The sequence below is a fragment of the Thamnophis elegans genome, chromosome Z, assembly GCF_009769535.1.
Source record: "Thamnophis elegans isolate rThaEle1 chromosome Z, rThaEle1.pri, whole genome shotgun sequence".
Taxonomy (NCBI): Eukaryota; Metazoa; Chordata; class Lepidosauria; order Squamata; family Colubridae; genus Thamnophis; species Thamnophis elegans.
In genome coordinates this window covers 88,199,564-88,212,669 of record NC_045558.1, presented here as the reverse complement: position 1 = coordinate 88,212,669, position 13,106 = coordinate 88,199,564, and the positions used below count along the sequence as shown (strand labels likewise).

Here is a 13,106-nt window from a genome sequence, read left to right as displayed (position 1 = left end):
GGAGAGAAGGCAGTTACCTTAGAGATGATTAAGCAAGGAATTCAGAATTTGCAAGTAAAAACAGTTACCGTCGAAAAGAGAACAGAAAACATGGGAAAAAAATTGAGACAATAGAACAACCAATGGGAAACATTGAACAACGAACGGAGAACATGGAACAAAAAGCAGTTAAAACTGATGAAAAAAATTGATAGTATTCAACAAATGGTGATGAAATATGAAGATAGACTACAAAAAATTGAAGAAAAAGGTGACCAAAGAGAGAAGAAAATTGGGGAGATTGACAATAGACTGAGTGTGATCTAAAAAGATAATATTGGAATACTGAATTGGGAGATGGAAAGGTCAGAATTTTTTTTAAAGATTCCAAAACATAGAAAAAGAAAAAGGTGAAAACCAGGTCTGCAAAAAAATTTTTTTTGAGAACTGTTTTGATTGTTCCACGTAATCTTTATGTTTTTTGGTGCGCTGAATCCGAAAATGACCTCCATTTTTTCATAGGACATCACATTTCCTGACAATTTAAGTAACTGTTAAATAAGGCAATACCTCAAAATAAATGGAAATAGACTTATAAAATTAAAGTTTTATTACAATATTTTCATGAAAATCCTTTTTTGAACTGAAATGAACTCACCTACACACACTAAACTCGATTCTTCTTCCTTGTGAGGCTCCTCTTGGTGCATTTACGCTTGTGAGTAGTATCTGGAATGTCTCTCTGAAGCATCCAACAGTAGTCTGCCATCACTGTAATGCTCCATTTTCCCTGGTATCTCCTTTCCACCTCTTTAATGTCTTGGTGGAATCGTTCACCTTGTTCCTCACTCACAGCTCTCAAATTTTCAGGAAAGTAGTCAAGGTGGGACTGGAGGAAATGCACTTTCAAACTCATCAGGCAACCTAAAGCTTGAAATGCTTTCAGCATTCTTCCGACAATCTTTTTGTAGTGAGGATCTTTGTTATTGCCTAAAAATTTCTGTACGACTTCTTTAAATGCAATCCACCCTTCTTTTTGAGGATCCGTCATGGTATTGACAAACTCTTGATCAACTATAAGCCTTCTAATGTCTGGTCCGACGAACACACCTTCCTTCAATTTTGCCTCCGACAGACATGGAAACTTGGTGACCAAGTATTTGAAGCATTCTCCATCTCTTGGAAGTGATTTTATAAATTGCTTCATCAATCCCAATTTTATGTGGAGAAGTGGTAGAAGAACTTTATGGGAAGGTACCAAAGTTTCTCAGAGGACATTTTTTTCACCGACTGTTAAGCACCCTCAGCTGCCAACTCTTCTTGGCCAGTGATTTTGTCGATCTCAACTGTCCCATAGACACAGAAAACAAGGGTATTTGGTATACCCAGCTTGTTGCCCGAGCAGCATGCACAAGACCTTCAAGTTCCCACACATTTGCCAACCATGGTCTTCATATTTAAGTTTACAAAGAACCAATTCCAAGTTCTCGTAGGTTGAAGGTTTCCTTCAATGACCTATAGGTATGGAAGTATAAAAACCGTTGTGGAGTAAAACTGTTTTGAGACTTCTTTTTGAAGAATCTGTACAAAGACGCCATTGCTCTGAATCATATTGGATTTTAAATTGACCCATCAGACCTTCGACATCGATGCAATAAAACAACTTGTCTTCCTGGGCGAAGTAAGGAACAAACTCCTTTTCATGATGTCTGAACCATGAAGGTGACATTCCTGCTTTTCAGTCTTGATCCGAGTAACTCAGCGGAATCTTTGGAAAGATTCAAGTCTCTTACTAAATCATTCATTTCCTCCTGAGAAAACAATTTTGGTCTTGTATCATCTTCAAAGTCAGAACTTGATTCATCATCTGGTTCAGGTATGACTTCACCTTTATCAGAGCTAGGTATCTCTTACAGAGTAGCAAGGGGCTTGGGTTCTGGTATATCTGTGCCATGGGGAATGGAACGAATTGCTGAAGATTGGGGTATGAAATGGAATGCTTCCATTTGGAATTAAACCCTTTCATATCGCATGAACAAAAGTAACAGTCATCACTATGGTTCTTTTGCTCTCGCCATACCATAGGAATCCCATAACAGAAAGATTTTTCTTACTCTTGAACCAGTTTCAGAGGTCCTCAACACATCGTTTTCACACTTTATGAGGCACCCAAACTTTATCTTGATCTCCAATTTTTAATCCAAAGTATGCAAAGTATACTTTTTTCACAAAGTCTGTAATATTCTGCTGTTGCTTCAATACTGTATATTCACCACAGATGAAACAGAAACTGTTTGGCAAATTAATACACTTTCGCGGAGCCATAACATAATGGTTGAAGAATGATGAGCTAACATGAATTGCAATGAAAAAATGTGAACAGCCTAGAATCAAAAACCTGATGATGATTTGTGCACAAGTGTGGCATGCAGGAGAGAGCAGCTCTGTGTCTGTACATGAGACGTCACAGTGCTGGCCATGCCCCCTGCACTGACAGGAGATGCTGCTATCTGCCTTGTGTCTCCCTCCCACTGGATTCTTCAGGAAAGATTAACCCCTTCAACCATTAGAAGCACAGACTTAAAACTTGCTTAACTTATGTATATATTGCTGACCATCAGATTTACAGTACTATATTTTTTTTACATAACTCGGACAAACACTTTAAGGTTTTTTGGCATTTTATATATTAAATGCACTTATGTGAATTAATTAATAGTAATTTGGACTTTAAATTTGGTTAAAAACCCATAATATAAAAAAATACCAAAAATTAAAAAAAAATGATAAAGGTGAAGACAATTTTGCATGTTTTGCAATTTTGCAAATCATGACGTCTAGGAGTTTTTTCAATATTTTATTTATTTTCAGTACACCAAAATACATGGAAGTTAGATGAAAATAATCAAACAGCTTTTTAGTCACAGACCTGTGTAATGATAGAAATCTTGACAAATGTCCTCGAGTTAACCCAAGAGAAGATGGCCAATGCTATAGATGAAGCATTTTGAGCTTATACAAGATATGAAACAAGTACTTGGGCATACCACAACCCAATGATAATTAAATGGAAAGGACAAAGAAAATGATCTAGGTGGACATTAAACAACACTATATTAAAAAAGAAAGACTTTGTACAGAAAATGGAAAAGGAATTGGCCTTTTTATTTAAAGAAAATAGAAAAAAGGAGACATCAATGCAGAACCTCTGGGACACAATGAAGGCCTATACCAGAGGTCTGATAATTGACTATACAAGGAAGAGAAATATAAAGAAAAGATAAAACACTTAAAGGAATTGACAATGAATATAAGAGTCTTGAAAAAGAACTACAGAATTCCCCACAAAAGAAGGGCATTAAAGTAAGAATGGATACGATCAAACACAAAATTGGGTTAATGGAAAAAGAGGAATTAGCCCAAAAAATTAGGGGCGCTAAACAGAATTACTTTGAAAATGCTAATAAGCCAGTCAGATGGTTGGCATACAAACTGAGAAAAGAGAGAGACTCAAAGAAGATATTGCAGTTAATGGATGATCAGGGCAAACCTGTTATGGGAATGAAGAGAAGAAAAAAATTATACAAGACTACTACTGTAAACTATATGATCATGAGAATACAGAAGAGGCAGGAGTGAAACAATACTTACAGGAAGCCAACTTACCCCAGATACCCAAAGAAACTGTAACAATGCTAGAAGGCAAAATAACTATGATGGAGCTAACTGAAGCACTTAAAAAACAAAAGAATGGGAAGGCCCTGGGCCCGGATGGGCTACCAGTGGAATTTTATAAGACCCTGCAGGAATCGTCGTCTCTCCCATTATTAGAAGTTATGAATGAGGTGTTGTCAGAGAGGAGAATACCCAAAACATGGTCAGAAGCATATATTACACTTTTACTAAAGGAGGAGGCCAATTTACTACAAATTAAGAATTACAGACCAATTTCCCTGTTAAATTCATATTGTAAATTGTTTGCTTCAATATTGGCAGAACAACTTAAAAAATACTTAAGTAGTTTCATTCACTCTGATCGAAATGGGTTTCTGCCAAAGAGACAAATTAAAGATAAAGATTAAAGAGGCACATCCTGAAAAACAATTGGCATTGATGTTTTTAGATGCTCAGAAGGCATTTGACAATGTGAATTGGCGTTTTATGCTGTTACAACTGGAACAGATGGGCTTTGGTCAGAAATTTACTCAAGCCATACAAACTATATATTATAAACAAACAGCTAAGATAATGATAAATGGAGATTTGACAGAGTCTATTGAAATAAAGAAAGGGACGAGACAAGGCTGCCCATTATCACCATTACTTTTTGTCTAAATGTTAAAAGTTTTAAATAGAAATGTCAGAGAAGGAAAAGAAATAAAAGGAATGAAAATCAAAAAGGAAGAATATAAGCTATAAGCATCCGCAGATTACTTGGTCTTCATACTAGAGGATCCATTAGAAACAGCACCTAAATTGAGAGAAAAAAATAGAAGAATATGGAAAAGTAGCAGGATGAAAAATAAATAAAGACAAAATGAAGATCTTGACAAAGAATATATCAACAAGACAAAAAGAAGAGTTGGCGGAAACCTTGGAGATGCAAGTTACAAACAAGGATAAATATTTGGGGATATATTTAACAGCAAGATGCAGCGCTCTAAAAGACAACAACTACTATCAACAAACAACAGATCGCGATGGACCTGAAGAAATGGGAAAATCTGCAACTTTCAATGATTTTGATTACAATTAAAATGAACATTCTACCTAGAATTTTATATCTGTTCCAGACAATTCCAATTAGACTAGGGAAGGAATATTTTTATGACTTAAACAAAATAGTTTTGAAGTACATATGGCGGCGGGGGGGGCGGGGAAGCAAGAATAAAACTAAAATTGTTACAAAATGCAAGAACAAGAGGAGGATTGGGCCTGTCCAATTGGGAACTATATCACCAGGCGGCAAGTTTGATGTGGATTAAAGAATGGATAACTCTAAGGAATACCAGATTATTGACCCTTGAAGAACATGATCTATTGTTGGGATGGCATGCCTTTTTATGGTACAAGGGAATTAAAATACAGGGGTATTTTAGAAGACATTACCTATGGGAGGATTTGCTACTAAATTGGGAGAAGATTAAAATACAGTATTATTTAAAAATTCCAGTCTGGCTATCAACTATTGAAGCCTTTTCATACACAATAATATACAAAAAGGAACAAACAGTTAGATATGGTGAAATACTGAATGCAGAGGGTGAACTTAAATCTATGCAAGAATTGGAAAAGGAAGGTGAACTGGCTTTCATATGTGCAAATACAATCTAGATATGACAAGGACCGTAAAGAGGAAGGTTTTTATGATAAAATGACTTGAGTTAGATAAAATTTTGGTGGGTACTGATGAAAAAATAATTAAAAACCTTTATGGACACTTACTAGAGGTTAAGTTAAAAGAAGAACAAGTTAAAGGAACTATGATAGGTTGGGGGGAAATTTTGGGCATGGGATTGAATTAGAGAAGTGGCAGAAATTGTGGTCCCAAAATTACAAAATGACAATGTCAACAGCATAGAAAGAAAATTTTTATAAGATGTTTTACAGGTGGCATCTACCCCCGACAAGAATAGCAAGAATGTTCAAGAATAAATCAGAAAAGTGTTGGAAATGTCATCAGACATCAGGTTCATATTACCAGATGTGGTGGACTTGCGCAGAAGCTAAAAGATATTGGACTACGATCCACACGTGGTTGGAGAAAATGACACAAAAATGTATAGACTTTAAACCAGAGACTTTTTTATTGGGAATTATACCAGAAATATATAATAGAGACTTGAAATATTTGATTGTAAATGTTTTAACAGCAGCTAGAATTGTATTTGCAAAAAATTGGAAAAATGAGAAAATATCAACGCAGGAGGAAACTTCAAAAAATTATGGAATGTGCGGAAATGATTTCTCTCTTGAAATTAGAGAACAAGAAGATAAACAAATTTTACAAGGTTTGGGATTTGTTTTATCAATGGTTAGATAAAAATCATGGTAATGGAAAAAGTGGGAGAACTTTTTATATTTTAAGAATAATAGAACGATATATACAATACTATAAGGGTTTAGCACTGTTAAACAGATTAGAACGATGTAATGGAATGATGTATGGATGATTTCAACATATAGAATATTTTGTTTAAAACGTAGGAACAATAATTGGAGTTGAACTATTGCTGCAAAATGATATTGTATGTATGGATTCAATATTTAGAATATCTTGTTTAAGGAATAATAATTACAGTTGAAAAATTGACATATAACAATAATGTACTTATGTTTATCTAATGAACAATTTGTGATTCGATATATAATTGTAATTGTAAGTGGTGACCATGGAAAGGACGCACAAAATCTTGCAACCAAATGACACGCTATATGAAATGGAAGAAGGTTGTATGTGTTTTATGTTTTTGTTTGTTTTTGTTTGTTTAAAAATAATATATATATATATATATTATATATATTAATTCTTGTGTAATTGCTTAAAGTATATTAGCAACTTCCCTTGCCACATTCCCTCTGCCATGAAGGCAGACTCAGATTTTGGTTCTTAAATGAAAAGAAAAACATTTAATGGAATAACCATTTTATACCTGAGCAGCAAGTCTTCGCATAGCTTCTTCTTGACGTCTGCGCATTTCTGGTGTTCCGGGACAACTGCCACTGGTAATGGAGGGGTGAGCAGAGGGTTGCTGAGTAAGGGAAAGTTCTCGATTTGCATCAACATCTGTAATGTAGATGAATAGAAACAGATTAGAGTTTATCGGGTCTCTTAAGGATACAGAGTTGAATGGCAATGCTTGTGATTAAATTAAATGAAGGATGATAGAGCAGAAAATCCTAAACTGTATTCATACATAGATAGAAATATGAGTTAGCATAAGGAATCATGTGAGTTTTTAAGAAGAAATTGGACAGCCATTTGTTTGGAATGCTACAGGGTCCCCTACCTCTGCTTGAGCAGTGAGTTTGACCAGAATACCAAGGCTCCTTCAAACTCTATTACTTTTATTATTATGAATTGTGAAGAATTTGCTCTGGATTCTTCTTCTATAACTCATATTTAAAAAGATTAGTCTCTGAAAGGTCACATAGCATTTAATTACTCTGAATGATTTTTTAAAAAATACTACCATGTTTCTGCAAAAATAAGGCAGGGTCTTATTTTCTTTTGACCCCCAAAATATGACTTTGACCTTATTATTGAAGGGGGGGGTCTTATTATTTTGGTGGTGCAGGAGGCGGCAAGCATGGGATTGATGTCCCGTCACCTCCCCTCCCTGTTCTTCATGCCAGTCGAGCGGCTGACTGGTGCTGCCCTCACGTGTCCTGCCCAGACTCGTGGAGCAGGACTCTGCAAGGCTTGTTGTGCCATTGCACACACGAACAGCAGCACCGCCGTGAGCTTCATCATATCGGCACAGCTGGCATTCTGCCACTCACAGCTGCACTAATATGTCGATCCTGCCATTTGTGCGGGCAAAGATACAAGCCTTGCAGAGTCCTCCTCCACGAGGTGGCGGTGCGACGAATCTCACAAAGACTCATTTCTGGCAGGTGGGGCGGGGAAGAAGCGAGGCACACATCCTACCTGAGACTTGCAGCTCCATCACATTCCTCACCATTTTGTCCAGGGAAACCTGGTCAAAAAATCTCATGAGTTCAATCAAACTTCTTGAATTTGAAAGGTTTTTTTTACAAGATGCTTCCCTGGACAAAATGGCGAGGAACGCGATGGAGCTGCAAGTCCCAGGTAGGACATGTGTCTCGCAGCCCAACACTTCCCACCCTGCCCCAATGGCAGCAGAATCCTGGCTGCTTCCCTTCCCCGCCATCTTTTTATTGAGAGGAGTAGCAGGTGGAGGAGAAATGAGATGCATGGAGTGAGATGTGGGTGCTCTTGCCGTCTCTTCTCCCACCCTCGCCAGGCATGGGAGGCTTCATCTGCAACTTCTAAGCACTGGCCAGAAGCTGCTGGAAGTGGAGAAGAGGCCAGTCAGGCCAGTGGCCTGCTGCCAAGTCTTCCAGCAGCTGGGGCAGAGACACAGCGAAGGACGAAATGCTCACTCCTGGGGATGAATCAGATGCTTCACTGGAGAAACTGCCCCACCCAACTAAATCTCTCGCTCCCCAGATTGTCGCCTTACGAAGAAAGCCAGCCTGATGCAAATGCTGCCTACAGCCACCTTTTCATCCTGATGAAACTTCTCTTTGAAAGGATGATCTGCGCGGGGGGGGGGGGGTTGGGAGAGATTTTCTGCACATTGGCAGCAGCATCTCCTCACAGGGCTTCTCCCGATGTCCCAGCTGCGAAGCAACATCCTGTAAAGGAAGGCATGGAAATCCATACATCTGGGATGTCGGAAGAAGCCCTGTGAGGAGACGCCGCTGCCTATGTGCAGGAAATCTCTCCCCTGCAGATAGTCTTGTGGGCCAGCCAAAGAGGAAGCATCTTCAATTTCGCTCTGTTTGTCTGTGTCTGTGCAGGTGGCAGTGTCGGCAGCGTTTCCTCGCAGAGTTCCTTCTCTCTGGTCTGATTCTCAAATGTTTTCAAGCAAAACACTGCCAAGGGAAGTATATTTTTCCCCTCCCACACCAAACTTTGCATGTAGTCATGACATTTCACAAAGTTCCTTAATCTGCAGCTGCTGGTTCCCTCACTGTTTTTTTATACACATACTGACATACCTACCATACCTTGAGATGCCATTTCCTCCTCCCAAAATTCCATTTCCAAGAAAAGAAGAGCACTGGGGTGGCACTGGACTTTCCCCCGCCATGGCTCCTCTCAGCCTCAACTTTGCTCCTGAAACCCTGTAGGACACTTCTCTGTTTGAGCTCTGCCAGGGTTCTGGGAGAGACCCTTGGAGAGGCAAGGGGGGGGGGGGAGCTGAAGGCAAGAGGAGAGACGAAATTGATCACTTGATCCCTTTTGCCTTCTCTCCCAAAAGTGCTCCTTGAGTGCAGCCATTTCTGCAGCAGGAGACTCACACTGAACTACTGAAGGGTACTGTAGCAGCAGCTATCCACAATTTTTTTACCCTTATTTTGTCCCTACCCATGTGGCTCACTGGGCCATGTGGGTTGGGATGAAATAATGGTAAAGATTTGTGAATAGCTGCTGCTACAGTACTCTTTGGAATGCCAGTGCGAGGCACCTGGGTTGCATCACTTGGCCCCCTGCTGCTTTTGTGGCCGCAATTGATGGCAAAAGCAGCCATGCTTGCTGGAGGCTGCGACCTGAGCCGCATCCGCAAATCAGCTGTTTTGTGAATGGCAGCTGGAGCGGCTCAGCTGATCCGATTAAGGGGCCAAGAAGCCCTGAAGTGACCAGGGAAGGGAAGGGCTTCCTCCTGTGCTGGCTACACTACCCCCTCACTAGGGCCTATTTTCAGGGAGGGATATATTTACACCTACCCCAAAAATCAGGCCTGGCCTTATTTTCGGAACATGTAGTATTTTTGAGGAAACACGGTATTTTGTAAACTTTTATCTTAGACAGCAAAAGAAAAAACAAATTATATTAATAGATTTTTTTAAAAATGTATTTCAAAATAAAAGTCTATTTAAAGTAATACAGAGAAAGAACAAATTCTCCTGATACAAGCCAAAAGCAAGAAGCAAATGTAGAAACATAGAAGGGAAATAATACAAATCAAAATACTGTTACATAAAATCAGGACAGATTACAATGCTGACACAGCCTACTATAAATGAAATAATACTTCCCCCTAAAGCCTTATTATTTGAATGATAATGTTCTCCATAATTTTCTATAAATGTTACCAAACCATTTTATGAAACTGTAGATTAAACAAACCAAAGGCATTCATCCACACACACACACCCCACACACACTCATCCCAGCATGACCAGGACATAATCCAACCTTCTAATGTGATCAATGCCCATCCCATGGCACATTACTGTTTACTCCAACCATTCCATCAATCTCTGATACCCTCCAGCCTGTTCTCTGGACTCAGAAATGCCCAGCCCAGTCTCAAAACCTTATCTCAAACACTTGCCCACCATACCTATTCTCCAATACTTGTCTCATGGGCCTGACAATGCAACAAATGCAACCATAGTAGTTAATGAAGTGGCCAGAGTAGCTTGTAGCACAGTCCCAAAACAGCTGAAAAGTTGTTTTGGGACCCAAATCCAATCTAATCCAGATTTGACTAAAGATATTAAAATTAAAAATTAATCCAGCCATATCACCAAGGTCATGTAGCATTAACCTCCACTATCTTACCAACATACATTCTTGGATATTTCATATAACTTAAGAAGTCTCCTAAGGCAGGATTCCCAAACCCTGGGCAGCAGCCCATTACCCGGGCTGTGACCAGTTTGGAAGTGAGCCATGCGAGTATCGGGTCAGCACGCATGCACAGCTCTACTCGCACACATGCAGGCCAACACATGCACATGCATTCAGGTCAGTTCTCCTCCCACCGGCCTACCAAGTACAGGCTGGGGATTGCCGTCCCGAGGCTGGGGATTGCTGTCCTAAGGCTTGAACTTTTTACAGAGTATTCCTTTGAAAAAGAGATTTCGAAAAGGACAATTCTGTATTTAGGGGTAGCTACTATGATTTTCTTGCATTTATCCTCACTGTGTAAGCTTGGCACTTAATTGTTTCAATTAAATTAATTTACCACCATGCACAACCATAAATGAGAAATACACTTATTTCAACTCGCACTGCAATAAAACTAAAGTGGAAATATTTACTAAAAATATGAATATGAAGTTCATATAATAAGCAATTTTTATATAGGAACGTAATGGTTCACTTACGTTTTGGGGATGCATGGGGACTGTCTGAAGCAATCTGCCTCATCCGTGTGCCATGACAGCTCAGTGCAACCAGCCTAGAGATGATTGCTGTCTTGCCAAAGCCAATGTTTCCAACTATCACCACACCTCTGTTCACACTGGCATCAGTACTCTGTAAATGTACATCGATCTCCTGGAACACCCAATCCCGGCCAACAAACACGGACTCTGTGGTGATGCTAGGTACCTCAAAAAGCAGGGGTTTCAAAGAGATGTCAGGAGGTCTGTAAGGTGCAAAACGAACTGCAAAGGAATAAAGAAGACACTCAGTTAGGAAAGTATAATACTTCTTGTCTCAAAAGGAAATTGGACCGTTTTCTTTTTTCTTTCTTCTTCTTCAAGGAAAAAAACGCAGTCCAGTTGCCTTTTGAAAAAGCACTTTTGAGACAACTATGATCTGACAATCTCCAAAGACATATAAACTTTTTCTTCTAGACATGAATATAGTTCTCAAAACATATTCCTAGAGAAAACCTATGTGATCCCTGAGAACTGATACAGACTCGATGGCTTACAATCTATCAGTTCTATTACTATCAATTGTTTTAATTAACTGTGATTATGCCATTCTATTTAGATGTAAAAAAAAGAAAGTGAAAGAAGGCTAAAAGTAATATATTTTGAAAATATTGCTTTAGTCCTTTAAGTTTCTTATTTAATCTTTTTCCAATAGAGGTTAAAGGTAGGAATGTGGAAATTCCCCTAATATAATTTTGTAAATTCAATATATAGATTGACCGTTGTCTTACCTGAACGGTCCTTCTATGGGTGCTGCGAAGGGAATCCAATCATGGGTTAACTTAGCCCTCTAGCCTTGAGACTGAGTATGCAAATTTCAAAGTCACGCCTCCTCTGACTGGACTTCCGTTTCCATTCAGTTCTCGTACGAAGTCCACCGAAGGAACAATATGTTAATTGTCAATCAAGCCGCAGGCCATCCGGCAATACCTAGTCGAGTCCAGTCAGAATAAGAAAGTCACAGAGTCACGATCAAAATGGAGCCCTGACCAGCCGAAACTGCGGGCGGGTTTGGATTCCCTTCGCAGCACCCATAGAAGGACCGTTCAGGTAAGACAACGGTCATTCTCCTGTGTGCTGCTCCGGGAATCCAATCATGGGATATGCCAAAGCAATTAAGTCCCAGGGCGGGAGCTAGGCTGGTCAGGCTCCTCCGCAGACGGAAGGACCCTTTGCAACACTCTCCGCCCAAAGGACGCCTCAGCCGAGGCAAAGACATCAATCTTGTAGTGGCGAATAAAAGGTGAGGGCGACGCCCAGGTGGCCGCCCTGCAAATCTCTTCTACGGACGCTTGCGTTGCCCAGGCCGCTGTGGTGGCCGCACTCCTGGTGGAATGAGGAGTGATCCGCCTTGGAACCGGTCTGGAGTGGGTGTCATACGCCAACGCAATGCAAGCTTTCAACCATCGGCCGATGGTGTGGGAGGACACCTTCTGTCCCATTGAAGACGGCTGGAAGGAGACGAACAGAGCCTCTGATCGTCGGAACGACGCAGTACGTTTCACATAGCGACGAAGAGCCCTGCGAACATCCAGATGGTGCCACTGGCGTTCCTGCGGATGAGACGGGTGAGGACAAAAGTCCGGCAGGACAAGTTCCTGAGTTCTGTGAAACAACGAGTTTATCTTTGGAAGAAAGGTCGGATCCAAGCGAAGCACCACCTTGTTCGGGTGGAAGATGCAAAGATCCGCACGAACAGAAAGGGCTGCTAGCTCTGACACCCTCCTGGCCGATGTTATGGCCACCAGAAAAGCCGTCTTGAGCGTCAATAATCGGAGGCTGATGGAATGGAGAGGTTCAAAGGGGGCAGCTGTTAGGGCCCTGAGAACCAAGGCCAAATCCCACGTGGGATAACGGTGTACCGTCGGCGGTCGTAAGTTGGAAGCACCCTTAAGGAAGGTCCGAACCCGCGAGTGCTGAGATAAGGAGCGGCCTTGGCCACCCCCGACCACCGTCAACAAGGCTGTGACCTGACGGCGAAGCGTGTTTGGCGCCAACCCTTTGTTGAGGCCGGACTGCAAGAAATCCAGAACTTGGGGCACCGAGGCCCTGATGGGATCGACCCCGGTGCGCCGGCACCACCGACAGAAGGCCTGCCAGGTAGCCTCGTAAATACGGGTAGTTGACGGGCGACGGGCCGCTTGAATGGTAGAAATTACTTCATCCGAATAGTGAAGGGCCGCTAGCATCGCCCGCTCACGTGC

The 13,106-nt window shown here is 40.7% G+C and overlaps 1 protein-coding gene across 1 annotated transcript in view; it reads right to left on the bottom strand.

Annotated features, from left to right (window-relative positions):
* The window catches only part of TANC2 (tetratricopeptide repeat, ankyrin repeat and coiled-coil containing 2), a 335,865-nt gene that overhangs the window by 70,358 nt on the left and 252,401 nt on the right, over positions 1-13,106 (bottom strand). Inside the window, exons 10-11 of the mRNA XM_032236790.1 lie at positions 10,846-11,127; positions 6,633-6,766 (exon numbers count right to left, since the gene is read on the bottom strand). Of these exons, the coding sequence (XP_032092681.1) occupies positions 6,633-6,766; positions 10,846-11,127 (416 nt within the window). The remainder of the gene's footprint in view (positions 1-6,632; positions 6,767-10,845; positions 11,128-13,106) is intronic.